The sequence below is a fragment of the Sphaerodactylus townsendi genome, linkage group LG08, assembly GCF_021028975.2.
Source record: "Sphaerodactylus townsendi isolate TG3544 linkage group LG08, MPM_Stown_v2.3, whole genome shotgun sequence".
Taxonomy (NCBI): Eukaryota; Metazoa; Chordata; class Lepidosauria; order Squamata; family Sphaerodactylidae; genus Sphaerodactylus; species Sphaerodactylus townsendi.
Genome location: NC_059432.1, coordinates 36,342,252 through 36,360,210, shown reverse-complemented (window position 1 = coordinate 36,360,210; position 17,959 = coordinate 36,342,252). Strand labels below are relative to the sequence as shown.

The window sequence follows — 17,959 nt, the reverse complement described above, 5'->3', positions numbered from 1 at the left end:
CCACAAAGAACACCCACATTTAATTACATAGCTGTGTTGTATGAGCTTTTCTAATAAAGGTATAAGACTCCTCTTAACTACTGTGGTACCAACAGTTTTCCTGTCGTGTGTTTCTTCCCAGAAATGTTTGTTTTGTGCATTGTTTGTTAGGTTCATCAGTTGATAAGAACTTCAGTGTAAACATATGACAGAGGCAACATCTAGCTTTTTTAAAAAAAGAACTGCTCTAATCAATTTAGTGTTAATATTTTTGTAGATAATACTTGCTGTAACTTGAATAGATACAAAAAATTCACACATGGATTTTCAACAAAGGAACTAAATAACTGGCTAATGATAATGGCCAGGATCCAATTCCCTGCCCCCCTTCCATTCCCTGTGTGTGAAATAAAAGTGTCTCTGCATATACATGAAAACAGAATACCCGTCTCCCAATTCTGCATGGAGAACCACTCTGGAAGAACCTTCCTCTGTGTGTGTGTGTGTGTGTGTGTGGGGGGGGGTTGGTTGGTTGAGAGACCTTTCAGCTAGAAAGCGGGAGCTTATATCTATATGCATGAGTGGAAGACTACCCACAGTATGTTGAGTCCCATTCATAGTATTTGGAATTACTATGGCCGTTTCCGCACGGGCGAAATATGACGTCGTGGCAACGGTAAAGAGCCATAAGCGAGGCGTTACGTATAGCGCAGTCTTTATTCGCCCGTCGTGAAGCGTAAACGGTAGCGAAGGCGGCCATTATTCAGCAGCAAAACCACTCTTTTGGCGACTGCCAGACGCCTGGGTCACCTTTTCCCCCACACACACACATTATCGCTCGTCCCTGGTGCTTTCCCTGCATGGCCAAGCACCTTTCCCAGACCCATGCACTGGGCCTGACAGTAGCTGGGAGGGGAGGCACTGACAGATGGGGACGGGCAGGACATCAGGGCAGTCACGCTGTCCATCGCGACTGCTGCGTAACCGTCACATTTCTGCGGGGCTGCGGATCACCGGCCTATGTTAATTGCACTTGATCCAAAACCTTTTCTAATAATTCTTCTGCTAAGTGTTTTCAGAATGACTTTGGAGACATACTGCTTATGTAGAATAAGCTATTCTCCTGACTCTTTCACTAGTACTGTGCTTTGTTATTATGACTTACAGGAGAATTGATATCAGTTAATCCTTTAAAATGTGTATCTGGTTGGTTTGTAACTTCAAACAGAAGTTCTGTTTCACTTTACCAAAGCTTTCTGTTGCATTAAGGCACATTGGATTTATTTTTATTTTGACTGTTTTGTTGCATGATTTTATCTTGGTACTCTGTCTCAAGAACCTTATGTCCGTAAGCTGGAAAAAGTGAATTTTGTTCTTAATATAAGTGTAACTTTCACCACTCAGGATTTTGGAAGTAAAGCTAATTGGCAGGCTTATTGCTTGTTTTCTTAAGACCACATTCCCTTTCTGATTGCTCCCCCAATGCTGTTTGATATTGACAGTGCTTTTTAATTTTTGTTTTGTTTTGATTGCCTGACTGGTTTCCTTCTCAGAATAACAACAATGACCATGCAGCTATGTCGGTAAGTAGACGCAAGTGCTAGAAAAAAGCATGCACGTGGAAAACTTAAACTATGAACTGCCTGCAGGCTTATTGCTTCAGTACGGAGTGAATTATTAAAAGTACTCTTTTCGATTTGATCAACACTCGCTGCTAAGTTGTGTAGCTGCATGCAGAATCCAAGTTGAAGACTAACCTTGGTCTTTTGGACATCAAGGCAGAAGGAACCTTTTAAAGGCTCATAGAAACATGATAGGGCATGCATTGCATCTGAAATGAGATCATTCAAAGAAGACATAAGACCTCTTGGATGTGAGGTCAGGTGTCAAAATGCAGCTATGAGATCTGCATACGAAATAGGGTTAAAATGGACAAATAGTGGCTGAGAATAAAGAGCTGGTGAAAGTTTCCTAGCCTCTTTCAAAAACATACTTTTTGAAGTTAGGAGAATGTCTGCACCCAAATGTATGTCTTAAAAAAAGATGATGGATTGCTTTAAAGGATTCATGCCCCAATTATTTTCAGGTCATCAACTTATTTTAAGAAGTTTACTTTAGTCCAACACAAATATTTGCATTATAATAAATAAATTGCTGCTTTTAAAATAGAATTCCTGGCTTTTGGGAAAACTGGGTTGGGAAAACTCTCTCATTTTAGAATTTTCATTTGCACGCAGCATGTTTTTCACCTGATAGCCATGTTTCATACAATAGAGCATTTTAGGAAATCAGAGCTTCAACAGAAAAATAAAAACAGAATGTAAAAAGTATCTGGAAGTCAAACTGGTTCTATATTGTGCCAAATTATGTACGGGAGCACATATGTTACTTGAAGGACTAAATAAAATTCATGTACTTAAGAATATACATGTTTACTGACAAACAGTTCAGAAGAAAAGTGAAAGGCTTTTGCAAAGAACATACAGTTTATGTAGACAGAAAGTAAAAATGAATGACTGCCCAAAAGCTGCTTATCATGGGGGCTTCAAATTTGACAAATGTTGTGTTCTTAAGCTCATTTTTTCATTTGTTATTAAAGACTAATTGAAACCTTACAATATGAACACAAACATATGAGGCTTGCAGAAGTCTTAAAAACTTACAAAGTAAAGCACACACTTGTGTTTAGCTCAGTGAAAATTTGCTGTGTTTTTTTTTCTTTTTAGTGACTGGAATAAGCATATTTATGTGTTTTGAAGCCTTGCATCTGGGGGAACCAAAGATTATATTTTACAGTTCCATATCATACTGTTTGTACGGCGGAAGGAAAAATCATTCAGTTGGATCCCAATACTGATATTGTTAATGGGAGGTATTAATAGGGCAGAATTCCCTTCCTATATCAGCACATGGCTCACCCTGGAATGCAGTTTCTAAGGAATAGGAGACCACAGGAAAAGCATAAGTGGTGGTGAACCAGAGGCTTGCAGTGGGATTTGCCCCCCCCCCCCTTCTATCAATAGAAAATTTAATCAGGATCTCACTCGCGGTTTTGTCTCTTGGAACCTTTTCAGTGTATATGTGTGTTGCTGCTTATAGAGACCATGAGGAAAATGTCCTCCGGCACCAAGTTATTTTCCTGCATATTTGTTATTGTTATTATTGAATTTTATTTATTATTATTTCATTTATTTATTATTATTTTATTTTATTTTTCACATCTGCCAGTTCTTTAGCTGGTTGTTGGCCTTCCATTACAATTCAAACCTCACCCAGAGACTTAGGACGTTGTAACATATCAATGTAGTTTTTGTGTGGATCCCAGCAGGGCTGCCTTTTAAATCTGATAGGTGTTGATTTTGTCAAATTGAAGGTGTTTCAAGTGCAGCCCTAGTGTTTTTGGAATGGCAGCCAGGGTGCCGATTATCACTAGGACGACCTCAGTTGGTTTGTATCATAGATGTTGAATCTCGATCTTCAAGTCATGATATTTGATGATCTTCTATATAGTTGTTGTTGTTTCAATTTATTCCCTGCCTTTTACAATGGTCTCAGGGCAGGTTATAGTAAAAAGCCCGATAAAATCCAAGTTCTAAAACTCTCACCCCAACCTCCCCCAAAGATGGGTGGAGTATAGTAGACACCTCAGTGCCACCTTCTGTCCCTGTAGGGGGCATCAGCCAAACATCCAAGTTAAGAGTCTGATCATCTCCTGGCACCAAAACTCCAAAAGAGTTGGTGTTTGGCAGGCCTCTGGTGGGAGGGCATTCCATAGTGCAGGGACCACTGTTGAGAAGGGGCTTCAGGCATATGTGAAACAAAATAGATTCAGTGAAAGTGAGGAAAGACATTGACCAAGCTTGGTCTTATTCTCCTTCTGTTATACAGGTTCTTTATACAGGTATGTCAGATTAGTTGTTTGAAGACCACCATGTGGTACTAACTTGTCTTTTTTTTAACTCTGAAGCAGCTTTATTGACACTTTGCCTAATAAATTGATACATTCAGTGGGATGTTATTTTATTGGGCAGAGCAACATTCATAAGAACAAAATTAGAGTCCAGCAGAAGCTTTGGAGACCAACAAAATTTTCCAGGGTGTAAACATTTAGCAGAAATCTGTGAAAGTGAGCTTTGACTCACAATAGCTTATACCCTGGAAAATTTTGTTGTTCTCTAAGGTGCTACTGGACTTGAATTTTGTTCTGCTACTACAAACGAACATGCTTTCCAGCCTGAAACTATCTTTCTTAGGAATGGGATCTCTGGCAGCTATCTGTCCCAGAATTTATATATGGAATATACATAACCAAAAAGGTGCCACTATTCCAGCTTCTAACTTATTGATCTTCACAAGCTCAATTTCCTTGACTGAGGTGATTAAATGTATGTGTGGAGATGCACACTGCAATACCGTGTAGCAAAAAGGGGGAGAAATGTTGAATTACATTCAGTTATTTCCTCTAAATTAGGCATTTTCGTCAGAAAAAGATTCCTACTGCTGGAGGAAGGACTTTCTCTTGGTTAATGGAAGAGGGATAATTGAATCCAACCTATTATTAGATTGCTCTTCGCTGAGGAAAAAGAAGTGATTTGAGAAGGAGCTTGTATGCCACAATTGCTAATAGATATGCAGACTTCTTACCCAGTTTCTCAAGTAGAGGTTAAAGTCAATTTATCTTTTGAGGGCTGCATAGTTCTTATGGTCCTTTTAGTTTGTGCTGGGTCTGCTGTGGAATTCTTAGTATGTTTTTGCTTTCATCGCGGAGTTTTTCAGAAATAAGCATACCACAAATTGATTTAAGAATTAATGAATTATCATCATTTTCTATATAATCCTGTTCTTGCATATTACAGGACAGATTTTGAACATTTTGAAAAATCTTTCTCACTCACTCATGAAATAGGTAGTTGGTAAATTAGATTTTTGCGTTAAGAAAGGGTATGGCTGGAAACAAACTCTAAGACCCATCATATTCATTACTCATAAAAAATTCTCCTAGAAATAATTTTTTGTTCTAATCCAGAACTTAAAATGTATGAGTTGGTGCATTTACCTGTGATATGTTGATACACACTGTACCCTAATAATTAACTAACTGGCAAAGTGTTCTTATTACATTTGTTTAAAAAGATTTTATTCTGCCCAGTCAACACCACCAAGGCAGCTGGAAACTGGATATTAGTCTGAAATTGGATGTTAGTCTGAAAATCTTACTTAACCGTCTCCATAGAGGAAAAACCTGAAGGAAGCATTGCAAATGTTTTCAGCAAACAAATTGACATAGTATGTTTTGATTGGTCAATATAAAACAGTTGATGATCATTCTGAGGGGTTTAATGGAAAGTTGAAATGCAGTGCAGTTGATCAAATTAATATTCTTAACATAAAAGGGTACCTACCAGCCTGATAGTAAATGTGTTAAATTTTGGACTGAATGTATTAAAATAAAACCTACTTAATTCATGCTTCAGTATTGTTCAATTATAAAACTAGACTTTTGAATCTAACAGACAACTTTTGTTGTTTCCTGTTTGCTTGGGGGGCTGTCTTATTGTTCCTGTGATTGGCAGTAAAAGCCGTATTTCACAGCTTGCAGTGAGGAACTATTGGATAAAAGGCGGTAGTGTTCCGCAAGCGATATTCAGAAGCTGTCAATCAAAAGCCCACGTAGGCTACTTAAAGAAAGAGGTTTCTTACTGATTCTTCCAAATGCCGTCTCATGCTGTCCTTGATTGGCACAGCCTGGCAGGAAGGATGGATGAATCTGTCACCGGCTGGTTAATTGTGTTGCTGGTCTCAGTCTGACATCAGGTCTTTGACTCTTAAGTGGCTCAATACAAAACAAATTAGCAGATTGTAGTCATATTTCTCATTCTATATGCTTTGACTTTGTTGAATGCAGTCCATAAATCATATTGACTGACACCCTCGTGAATGATGAAAGCTGCTTTTGAGACAGCTAGCATGGGTCTAGAAAGCTGCACCGTGAAGGTGCCGTGGAAGGATGCATATGGCTGACCCTTTGGGAATTTCCTAGGAGCCAAACGTCTCTTTACAGCAATTGTTCTTAAGAGAAAAGCTTTTGGATACTACAGAAAGGATTTAACATGTCAGCAGATTCTCTTTTGCAAACTCCTTTGAAATATAAGAAGTTTGTCTAAGGGTTTTCTCTTTTTGCAAACTTGTATTTCAGCAAATGTGGAAGGGTGGGTAAAATGTAGATGCCTAACTCCTAGCAGGTGTTCCTTTTTATATATGTATAAAAGAATCCTTATTTCTTCAGCTTTGCCGAGTTGGAATACAAAATACGTGTATTGGAATGGATGCGTTTAATTTGACAAACGAAGGCAAAAATTGTTAGTAGGTGTAAAGTACTTCAGACGAATTTAACAAAACTGGTTTTACCCAGTTTAATTGATGTTTAACTGATGTAGTTAAACAGTATTCTGGCGCTAGCCAATAGTGAAAGAGGGTTTTAGAAACAGCAGAACAATTTTAATTCACTGTTTTAACAGATGATCGTTGTGTTCTTACACACCCTTGAAAAAAATGTATTTAAGAGAAACAGGAAGCAGTGGTAACAAACCGTTTGACTCACTATAAACAGCGCTTTACTGATGAATGTGAATTTGAATGGGTATCGCATGAAGCACAAATTGGGTTTTGTACACTTTCAGCTTGGAAAAGCGTATATTTTGTTAAGGATGTCTTTGAAAAGCTTTTGGTAACAGTAAGCTTAATAAGAACAATTTCAGGTGCAGTTTAAAGCTCAGACTTGCTTCTTCGCCCTGCTCTAAAATGTAAACCAGAGACTTTAAACGATTCTGTTTCTTTCCCTTCCTTTTGCTTTTCTTTGACTGAGCCCTGACAGCAATCAGCCTGCAGTCGGAGTGCATAGTTGAAAGCAGTTGTGTTGAATTTTAGGGTGTCGGCATTTGTACAATCACTTATAACAAACGTGTAAAGTATTTGAATGAAAACTAACAAAAGGAGGCAGATAAATTCACTTTCATATTGACTCTGTTGTAATCATTACTTTTTGCTCCAGACCTATTGATATGCCAGCTTTAAACTGCTTGAACGCATAGGTTTGGTGAATAAGGTGAAAGGGAATATTGCACAGCAGTGCTGTCTACGACATGTTTACATGTGGGATGGAATTGGACGTTTAAAACATTTTGATCTTGGGAACTCAATTAATCTGCTTACTGTTATTACATTACAGTGGCACAAAAAATAGGACACGGAGCTGATTTGATGAAGCACTGCATGAAACCAAAATGCAGTTGTTCCATTAAATCAAAATGACATTTCCATTAAGTGTCTTAAATCTGCTACGTTATAATTGAATTAAGTTAATTGATTTGTTCTCCCTTCTCTCCCCCCCTCCCCGCTTCCCTCTTTCCTTTCTTTTCCCCATTCATATTGATATTGTTCTGTTTGGCGAATATCCTTGCCTGTCTCCCAGTGTAATTACCAGTGGGTTTGGGAGACATCTGAGCATGCTGGCTGTGCTTTGTTTCTTGCCTTATTTGTTGACACTTGTTCTGTTCCTGTCAAATGCATTGGCTTCAGAACAGTTTTTAAAATTTTGTTACAAGATACCCATTAATCAGATAGGTCTATGGAACTTCCTTTCACAAATGTGAACATATTGCAACATACAAGGTAGACATTGGAGGGGAGGGGGGGACCAGGAGGAATTTTGTAGTACTGACTGTAGTACTGACTGACTGTAAATATGTTTGGTTTAATTCAGGGGTCTGCAACCTGCGGCTCTCCTGATGTTCATAAACTACAATTCCCATCAGCCCCTGCCAGCATGACCAATTGGCCATGCTGGCAGGGGCTGATGGGAATTGTAGTTCATGAACATCTGGAGAGCCACAGGTTGCAGGCCCCTGGTTTAATTGAACACAGTTGAGGGCAAAATGTGTTGCCTGCAAAAAGTACCCAGCAACTTTCATATGTAATGAATATTGGGATCTGCTCTCCTTTGGCACAGTCCTTCCTCTCCTTTTGAAGTTTAATATTTATTGTATCAAAGAATATATACCATTGTTATTTCTAAATAGATGTTATTTCTAAATAAAAACAGCTATAATGCTCTAACTCTTGAATTAGCTGCATTAATGGCAACATCTTTTTTCTAATGTGTTTCCTTTGAAATGGTAACTTGTTACAAAAATATCAGATCTGGCTACAAAAGAAATCTCTCGTTCAAATTAAATTTGAATTAATGAGCAGTGATCCTAAGGTATCAGTTGTATGGATGCTTACTTGGATTAAATCTTTTTGAACATGATAGGACTTACTTCTGAGTAAATGTGGAGTCAGTTCCCAGGTTGGCATGTTAGCATGTTCACAGCTGGCTTTGATCTGTTTTTAGAATAATCACTCACACTGACTGCTATTACAAATTACGTGAAAATATAGTAATTGACATGTAAGTGAATTTTGAACAGCAGAGGGCTACATATGACTTGGAAAATGTGATTTTTAGAGTGGTTCTCTCAGATAATAGAGAAGTTTATAGATTCAAATCGAAGTGGCAAAAAGTAGTAGAATTGTTCCAATATATGAAGGTAGAATGTAGTGTTTCAGAATGTCCATGTTGTTGATAATCCATAAGCATGTGTTTTCTGCTCTGTGACGTTGAAGTATGTAATGTGTCAGTTTAAATTGCTTTTGCGCCATATTTACAAATGTAACAAATAACACGTATTTATGATACCTTTTGTATTTGTGCTGTTTAGAAGGGTTTGGGTATTGGTTTAAAGGTTTAATAGTGCAATATGAAACAGGGTTACAGCCTTCTAAACTTTTTAAAGTTCAACTGCTTTGGAAGCTGTGTTCTAAACCAAAACTAATTGCTGGTAATAGGAACATTCAAAACAATTTTTTTTTGCATTTAACTTAGTAAGTGTAGGTAACAATGACACATTCTGATCCTATGTACTTGTTTATTCTTGTTACCTTTCTTGATAGGGGAAAGTGGCACAGACTGCTTGCATGTCCGCTTGCCAGCATCTTTCAACCTCCCTGATGCAGATGCTGCTGGATAATGAGTTAAAACAAATAAGCATGGGGGCGATTCAGCAGTTTAATTTAGATGTCATACAGTGTGAATGTAAGTATGAGACTAAAGTTGGCGGACTTGCTTTTGTTGGTTAGAATGTTGCTCTACAATGTAAATGTCTCACTGGAACTGGTAGGAAAAGATACAGTTTATTTCATTTAAGGTGCCCTTTTTAGGCCTGATTGACTGACAGATATCACAGTAGGTACTTGGGTTGATAATTGTAGGCCAGGAATCTTTCTTTAGAAACCTGTCATTCACTCAGATACAATCCTATCCTCCTTAGTTGTCCATTGACATAATCTGCTGTTTAATTGAAACATGAACAGAAATTTATGTTTTAGATTATGAAAATGTCCAGTTAGAGAAAAACCAACAATTCAGTGAACTAAAGATAATTTGTGCCTTTACTAGTCACCTTGGAAAATACCATCCTTGAGCATTGTAGTATTTGAGGAACTAAGTATTAACAATGTGCATTTTTATCAGTGTTCCGTCTTTGGCAATTAGGGTTTCCAATTGCACGGAGAAATAAAATACCACTCCCCTTTAATAGAAACTTAATTGGGTATTAGTTACCTCCATACCATGAAGAGCTTCAGCTGCCCATTTCTCCAGACCGCTGGGCAATCAAGTTAACAATCTGGAGGTTTCAGAGATTAGAATTCCATTGCCATAAAATCATTAAAAAACGTAGACCAGGGGTGTCCAACTCTGGCACTTCAGATGTTAATGGACTACAATTTCCATAAGCAGGGGCTGATGGAAATTGTAGTCCATTAACATCTGAAGTGCCAGAGTTGGACACCCCTGGTGTAGATTGATATTCCTTCTCTATTTTCATTTAGCTGTTTAGACCAGGGGTCTGCAACCTGAGGCTCTCCAGAAGTTCATGGACTACAATTCCCATCAGCCCCTTCCAGCATGGCCAATTGTATGCTTGTTTTTGTATGCTTGTATGCTTGTTTTTGAACCTGAATGTAAAAGAAAATGCCAGTTTTGTGGCATTTTCTTCTTTTTTCACAAACTGTAGCCCAGACCACAAACTAAGGGGTTGTTTCTTGCTTCCAACCCCAGATTTAACCTGGACGCAGGCCCAAGGATTTAAAAGACTTGCCGATATAATGACAAAAGTATATATAATTTCACACAGCTGCTGTGTTTGAAAGTCTTCTCTGTACGCAGTTCAGCTCTGGGAATGATCTCTTGTGTGCAGTATCATTTTTCAGCCTGATGAGGTTCCTTATCCAGGTTATAGCCAGATTTGGAGTGAGCTCCTCAGGAAGTCAGTGGACAAGCCCTGCAGTCCCCATTAATATATGTATATTTAAGGGAGTGGTCATAAAAGATTCTGGTCTGGTGATATTTTATCCCTGATATAATGTTCCCCTTTGCAAGGACGGGGACTGATCAACAGGGGAAGGGTTGTGGGAATACTTCAGAATAGAACTGCCCTAAAGTTTCAGAAATTGGGGATGTTTTTAATTCAAATTAGTTGGATAACTGAAACCTACATTCCTGAAGACCTGCAGTTATGTCATCTCAATCCTGTTATCAAACCACAAGGTATCATTCCCTCTTCTCTTCTTTATCGGTTTAGTAGTGTCCGACTCTTGGATACTCTGTAAACCAGTTGCCTCCATTCTTCCCTGTTTGCCACAACTTCTTTCAATTGGTTGATGTTCAGGCCCATGTCCCTCTTAATGGTTTCCAACCAGTGAGTCATTGGCCTACCCCGTTTCTGTTTACCACTGACCAAGATATCATTACTATTATTTATTAATGATGGCAAAGCTAGTGAAGACAGAAACTCACACTTATACTGCAAGACGGAGACTCTCACTTAGAAGAATCAGTAGAATGTCAATTTTGGTGAAGAAAAACTCACCAGAAGGAAAGAACTTACCCTCCCGGTTGAAGTAGACAAAGGACAACCGTCTAGCTGATTTTCTTGTTTTGTTCTTGGAAAAAAAAATTGAAGAAACAAAGTGACAGCCTTGGAACTGGTATTGTTTGAAATAGTTGGATAAACATTCGCCTTCAGACAATTCCTTCCTCCACAAAGTTGTTATTACATACTACCCTGGGGACACATGACCTCTGTGCATACACAATGCAATGCCAGAACATTGGGATGTGTGTCGGTGAATCTGTGGTATTAATTTTTTTTCTAGAAAGTGCTAGTAACCTAAATCATTTTAATAATCTATACAATAACAGACAAGACTTTTGACTTCTGACTCAAAATGACTTGTTACTATTTGTTTGTTTAACAGTGTTTGCAAGTTCTGAGCCAGTACCTGGATTCCAAGGAGAAACCTTACAATTAGCATTCATTGACCTCAGACAAGTAAGATGTTTCTGATACTTCTGTTATTTAGACTTGTATCACATTTAATCATTGCCAAGTATTTGATTCATGAGCTAGGATCCCAAAAGCTCTGTGACCAGTAGGAGTGATGAGCAGGACTCAATTATATCACCTAAAATTGTGATGGGTTCACAATTTGCAGGAGGGGTATAGAATGAGCATGACTTTATAGTTTGACTATTTGGATTTCAGAGACCTTTTACAAGCCATAATAATAAATATTAACTATATCCAGTATGTTCTTCAGAGTTTAATCTGAGAGATATTTGTTGAGGTTTCATTGTTGATGTGAAAGATGTCTCGGAGCGTACTAAGAAGTTTCCTCTCCCATCCTATGAGAAGATGTATATTAATAATTTTCCAGACTTTGCCTGGGCAAAACTGATTAGCAGTTCTCCAAGATTTATCATATTATAAGAGATTTACAACTCTCATTTAAAGGGTTTAAAGGAGATTTAACTCTGATAATACAGAAATTTAGGGGATAGGGTTTGTTCCTCTGAACTGTTAACCAGACAGAACACCTGTATTTCCATCTCAAGCTGGCCTCTTCTTTTTTCACCTTTTTCCAAATTTCATCTTTTAAGTTTTGTTTGCTTTTGTTGCTTCTTGTTTGGTGTTTTTAGTTTTGATGGTTGCTGATTATTGATGATTTTGGAAGCAATGCTGTCATCCCAACCCTTGTTGAAATGTACTTAGAAGGCTGCCATTTTAGAAATTGTTCAAACCTTCTTTTAATTGTATATTTATGGTTGTTCACCACTCTGATCCCATTTGCAGGGAGAGCTTTATATAAGCCAAATAAATATTGAAAAAATAGAAAATTCTTTTTATTGAGCAAGACAGAAAAAATATAGGCATTAAAACTTAACCCTTCTTTCACTGTGAAGATAAATGCCAAAATTAATAGTCCCTAGCATTACGTAATCATAGCAAGTAATAGTTTTTTAATTAGGTTTCAACTTTTTGTCTCACTGCTTTTATGAATTTTACCAATTAACCCCCAATTTACCCCCCAAATCTCACCTATTTATTTATATTCCACTTTTCTATAATCATATTCAAGGTGGATAATGATCTCACTTATTCTTCTCAGAGTTCCAGCCAGATAAATTGGATTTGCTTGTCACAAGAATTCATATTTATACAAAAAAAAAAACAACCAACACCTTTCTCTAAATCTGATCTATTACTGTCTTGTGGTTATATCTAGATATCTGATTGGTTCTAACTAAACATGAGATAACTAACACAAATGCAAATAAGCCAGTGAGCATTTGAGATGCAAAATAAGCAGAGGAAAATATATAGCAAAAATACATAGCAGAATAAGGAGGCCAATCTCAAACTCTTCACTTCTGTTGAAAAGCATTTAGTTGATTTTTTCCTGTAACTTCTTCAGCTATCGAAAATCAAGGTAGATCGAAGCGTTAGAGTTCATTTTCAGTTTAAAAATGTGTGAACTCTCAGTCAACTTGCAAACTCAGCAAGAAATGAGGAGCATAGCTACCGCTACAGAGGTGGTATATAAAAATTACATTTGTCCCATGACAGTCTCCATTATAAACATAAATGTGTGATGTACTGTCTCCCTGTCTGAATCAGTTATTTCTACTTTCTGAATCCCCAAATCAGTTGGATGTAACTCTTCTAAATTTCTGAAAAACTGTCATTGGCTTCTGTGGTTTTGTACCATGATGGCTGATTGTTTTGCTGTGTCGCATCTAACGTATCAGCCAAAAGGGGAGTGAGTGCACCTAGAGCGAACCTGAGACACCTCTGCACCGAATGTGTACACCGACCTCAAACAATTGAGGGTCAACTTAGAAACAGTCTCAAAACAATTAGTTTATATAATACTTTGGATCAAAACAAGAATCATGAATCTTGTTTTGATCCAAGGTATTATATAAACTAATTGTTTTGAGACTGCTTCTAAGTTGACCGTCAGTTGTTTGAGGTCGGTGTACACATTCGGTGCAGAGGTGTTCCAGTGTCCCGTCTAAGAACATAAGCAGGCTTTGTTTGTACTGAAAGTGTGCAAAAATTGTTTTCTCATTTTGTTTCAAAAACATGTATTTTGTTGCTATTATACAAGTTTGGGTTTTTTTGCTTTTGCTTTTTCCTATTATGGGAATGGTCCCCTTCCTTCATGACCATATTCACTGTCTTTGAAGCAGTGGCAGTTAATGGAGAAGGCAGAAAGGGGAAATAGGAGACTAATGGAGGAGTAAAATTTTGTTTTGATTTAGCAATTATAGTAATTTTTCATTACCATGGAATGCTAAGCTTGTTTTTCCATGCATTTAGCAACAATTACACAGACCTCCAATTTTATTAGATAAACTTGGGATTGTAGTTTGCATATTTAAAGGCCTGGATTTTAATATTCCATTTTATTTTATGGCTGTCTTCTGAAACTATCAATTATATAATTTCTTTGTCTAGACTTCGCAATGCCATTTTAAAAGGCATAGTTTGTGTAGGGTTTTGCTCTGCTTTTCTTTGTGTTATTTGAGATTATGGTCTTGGTATCCTACCTAACATCTCGCTGAACAGCTCCTCAATCTGTATTACAACAAATGTCTAACTCCTTGTTAAGAATTATTTTACAAGAGTAAAAAAATAAACCAAGCATTAAAATAAATATCTGTGATGAAACTACATTTTGGAATATTATGTCTTTCAATTGCCTCATTTCAGTAGGGGTTGTATCATGTCAAAATGGTATTATATTATACTGAAAAGAATACAGAAAATAGCAGCTAAATTATTCAAGAGGGTGAAATATCTTCTCTATAAGGGAAAACTGGGGAGGTTGTAAAGTTTTAGTTTAGGGGAAAAGTCAATATTATTTAGGGTTATAAAATTATGATACTGAAAGGAAAGAAGATATGGAAGACATAGGGTCTCCAAATAACAAATTAGTTCCATAGGACATGCTCATGGGGTCTGGCACTACAAGACGTAATATGGACTACTAGGTCAGGTAGCCTTTCTAAAAGGACTGGGGGAACTCATGAAAGATAGGTCCGTTGGTGCCTCTCAATCTTGATAATTAAATGGCCTTTTGTATTTTGAGGCAGCATATCTCTGAGATGCCAGATGTTGGGGGCAAACCAGCGGGTATCTACTAGTTTAATATCATTTAGTGTGTGTTTTCAAATACACTGGACTGGACACTGCTGAAAAATCAACAGCTGGTCTAAGATTTATTTTGTTGGTCCATTTAGGTCCATTTAGACCAGCTGATGAACCTTAGGCCTGACCAAGCAAAATAAATCTTATGATTCTATGCTTTCCGTTGAAAATGCAGGTGAAATTATGTTTTGATGGATAACAATAACAGTAGAATTGTGTGATGAAAGCACTTTAAAGGCTCTGATAGTATTTTTGTTCAAAATAGGAAACAAAATTGTTATTTCAGTCTTTCCTGGACATTCGCTGTAGTTTCTGGAGAACTTCGCAGAAAGCAAATATTCCATTGCTGAAAGTCTATTATTTCTACGAGCAAAAGGTTGCATATTGCATAGCGGCTCAGTGACGAATGTTTGCATATTTATATTTATACAGCTGTGAACTGGAATAATTGTGCTATTATACCAACTAGACTAGAAGATGATTCCAATGTTTTTGTGAAACGTTCACTATAGACATGTGTGGTGATAGGTGTCAATAAGTGTGTAGATAAGATAACTGGTAAGGAAGAGTTTAAAAGTGACCATTGGATGTGATTTTAAAAAAAATATTTTCAAGGTTAAAATTAACTCGCTCCAGCATTAAAACAACCTTTACTCTCTAGAATATAATCTGTCCTAAACATTTTTTAAAGACTGAAATGTTACTTGAGATTGTTTATACTAGATCTCTTAGGCAGGTAGGAGCAGGAGCCTTCGCGTTCCTTACTTGGGATTTACCGTTTGAATCCCTTCCTATTAGAAAATTTGATTATTATCAAATTTTTATTATCAAATAGATGATATTGTGATTTTTGCCTATCTCATTCTCGCAACTGTTTTGTGAGGTAGATTGCAGTGATAATTCTTAATTAACACGTTGAGAGAATTGTGTGCCTGTACTAAATATAATAATTTCTGTGTTTCTAAGTGTCGGCTAGCTAGAATTCTAAGTGCATTCCAGGTACATAATAATAGTGAAATCCCATTCAACTCCACTTTATTTATTGCACTTCTGGGTGCAGAACATAACTATCTGCCCCCTTTTTTCTTGCCTTACCAGCCACTCATCGTGGTGATGCGAATCCTTTATAAAGAGCGACATTTAATAAGGATTTAGGGCTCTTTTCTCCTTTCTCCTTTTTTTATGATCCATTTCTTTCCTAATACAGCAGATGACAGTTCTTTTCAAGCCTACTTAGAAAGGCAGCAGTGTCTTTTTTCAGAAAGTTCTCATAAGAGGTCATGCTTCTGTTTTTCAGTTTGAATTTGATACCGTTCCATGAATTGCAGGATATGAAAGATAAGGAAGTGAGTCCGGTGGTCAGGTCTTACCTGCCCACCCGGACTGTGCCCTGAGGTCAAACTCCTGATATTTGCTGTTCAGTACAGAGGAGCTGATGACAGGTAGAGGCTGATACAAGGGGAGAAGCTTGAACCATATCAAAGCTAAATGGCAAGAGAATTGGGGCTCAGTGAGAGACTGCAGCTAAAAGATGGATCAGCAGGTTTGCCCTCTTTTTAAAAAGTAGCTGACCTGTGAGCGAAAAGACTTTATCGTCCTGCCAATCACATGCTTACTAATGGAAGCCAGTTATCTCAACAACAGCTTACTCCCTCTGTGTGATTTCATGACAGTGTGTGAGATTAGCAAGAACAGGGCAGCGTATGCTGGTGCTTTCTGCCACAAATAATAAATGTAACAGGCATGATAGCTGACTACAAAGCTTTAGTATTTAGGAGAACTACTTGGGTCTGTTTCAAGATGTGTTCATATTTCCTATGTGGACAGCCCTGTTGCGTAGGAAATGTCTTGGTTTATCCTGTCTCTGCAGCATAGTAACGGGCCAATCCTTGTGAAGGAGCCTTACCATGTTGGATGGAAGTGTTCCTTTTACAGTCACCAGAAATCAGGGCAAAGATCTTGAAGTGAAACTCTTTTAAGAACCAGAAGAAATGGGCTCTTTTGCCAGGTTCCATCATTTCTGTTAACGTAATACTCATTTAGTAATTGGCCATCAGCTATTATTCCATGGATAACGTGCTACCAAGGTTATCATTTGCCCAATATTACTATAGAAATGTTGATATATCTTAAAAGGGAGATGAATGCCATTCTTTTTATCTGAAAATTAAAAATGGTTAGAACATATGACTTCTAAATATTCCTAGGGCTCCCCTCCTCATATTCAGAACAACAAGAGGGAAACTTGGGTGCTGTGTGGTTTCCGGGCTGTAGGAAAACAAGAGGGAAAGTTTAGTAACTTGAGCTCAGGCTTACTTTCAAAATGCCTAAACTTCTGCAATGGCAAACCTCCTCTGAACATCTTTTGCACTAAAAGCCCTACAGGGCTGGTATAAGTCAGCTGTGACTTGATGGCTCTAAATAAATAAATAAATGGAGTGGGACATACTGCATCAAAAGATCACATTTACATTAAGAAGATAGCTCAGTTAGGAAAGGAATACAGAATTTCCTGCTCACTGGAAACGTGTATGCTCACAAGTTGTGATACAAGCCGTCTTACACGTGCTTGTGGCTTTTATATTCTAAGTTGGGAGCCTTCTCCTCTTGCTTCTTCACCCCAAGCAAATTGTCTTGTGGCTTGGAATGAAGAGAGGGATTGAATTATTGTGGCTGAATTGAAGCCACAACAGTAAGTTCAGGAGAATATTGTATGCTATGTAAATGTTTCATGGGAGCAACACAAGACAGCCAGAAATAATGATTAAATAATTACTGATGTCTGTATTTATTCAGTGTTTGCTTTGAAGCTGATTAAAGTTTACATCAAATTTGAATTTTATTGGGAGCAGTCTTGGATCCCCTTTTTGTGTGTGAATATTTGGAGATTCTGTCTCAAAATTTTATAGGATTAAAACATCTGAAAGATAATTATGTGTAAATCTTCTTCAAACTCTTAAACTGCTGAGTAAATTACTTGAAATAAATTGTTGTATTAGCATTGTTATATTAGCCATTGTTATATTAGCCATTCTAACTAGAGTTACGTACGGAAGTGCCATCAAGTGGCAACTGACTTATGACAACCCCAGCAAAGGGCTTTTAAGGCAAGTGAGAAGCAGAGATTATTTGCCGTTGCCTTCTTCTGCAGAGACTTCTTCATTATCTCCCTCCAAGTACTAGCCCTACTTAGCTTTGGAGATCTGAAAAGATTGGACTATACCATGACATTTTCAATCCCCTAAGTAGAGTTACACCCTTTGTAATCAGTGGGCTTAGAAGTATGTAATTCTTCCTAGGATTGCACTGTAGGTGTGCAGATAAGTATGAAAAACTGTTGTTTGACTGTACCAATCACAACATTAATCAATTCTTGTATCAAAAAA

The 17,959-nt window shown here is 37.5% G+C and overlaps 1 protein-coding gene across 6 annotated transcripts in view; it reads left to right on the top strand.

The window, feature by feature from the left end:
- EXOC6 (exocyst complex component 6) overlaps window positions 1–17,959 on the top strand; it is a 116,519-nt gene that overhangs the window by 69,933 nt on the left and 28,627 nt on the right. For 3 of the 6 annotated variants that reach the window (XM_048505974.1, XM_048505973.1, XM_048505977.1), the window contains exons 19-21: window positions 1,533–1,562; window positions 8,971–9,112; window positions 11,338–11,411. In XM_048505974.1, the coding sequence (XP_048361931.1) occupies window positions 1,533–1,562; window positions 8,971–9,112; window positions 11,338–11,411 (246 nt within the window). The remainder of the gene's footprint in view (window positions 1–1,532; window positions 1,563–8,970; window positions 9,113–11,337; window positions 11,412–17,959) is intronic. The other 3 variants (XM_048505975.1, XM_048505979.1, XM_048505978.1) reach the window with 1 other exon arrangement.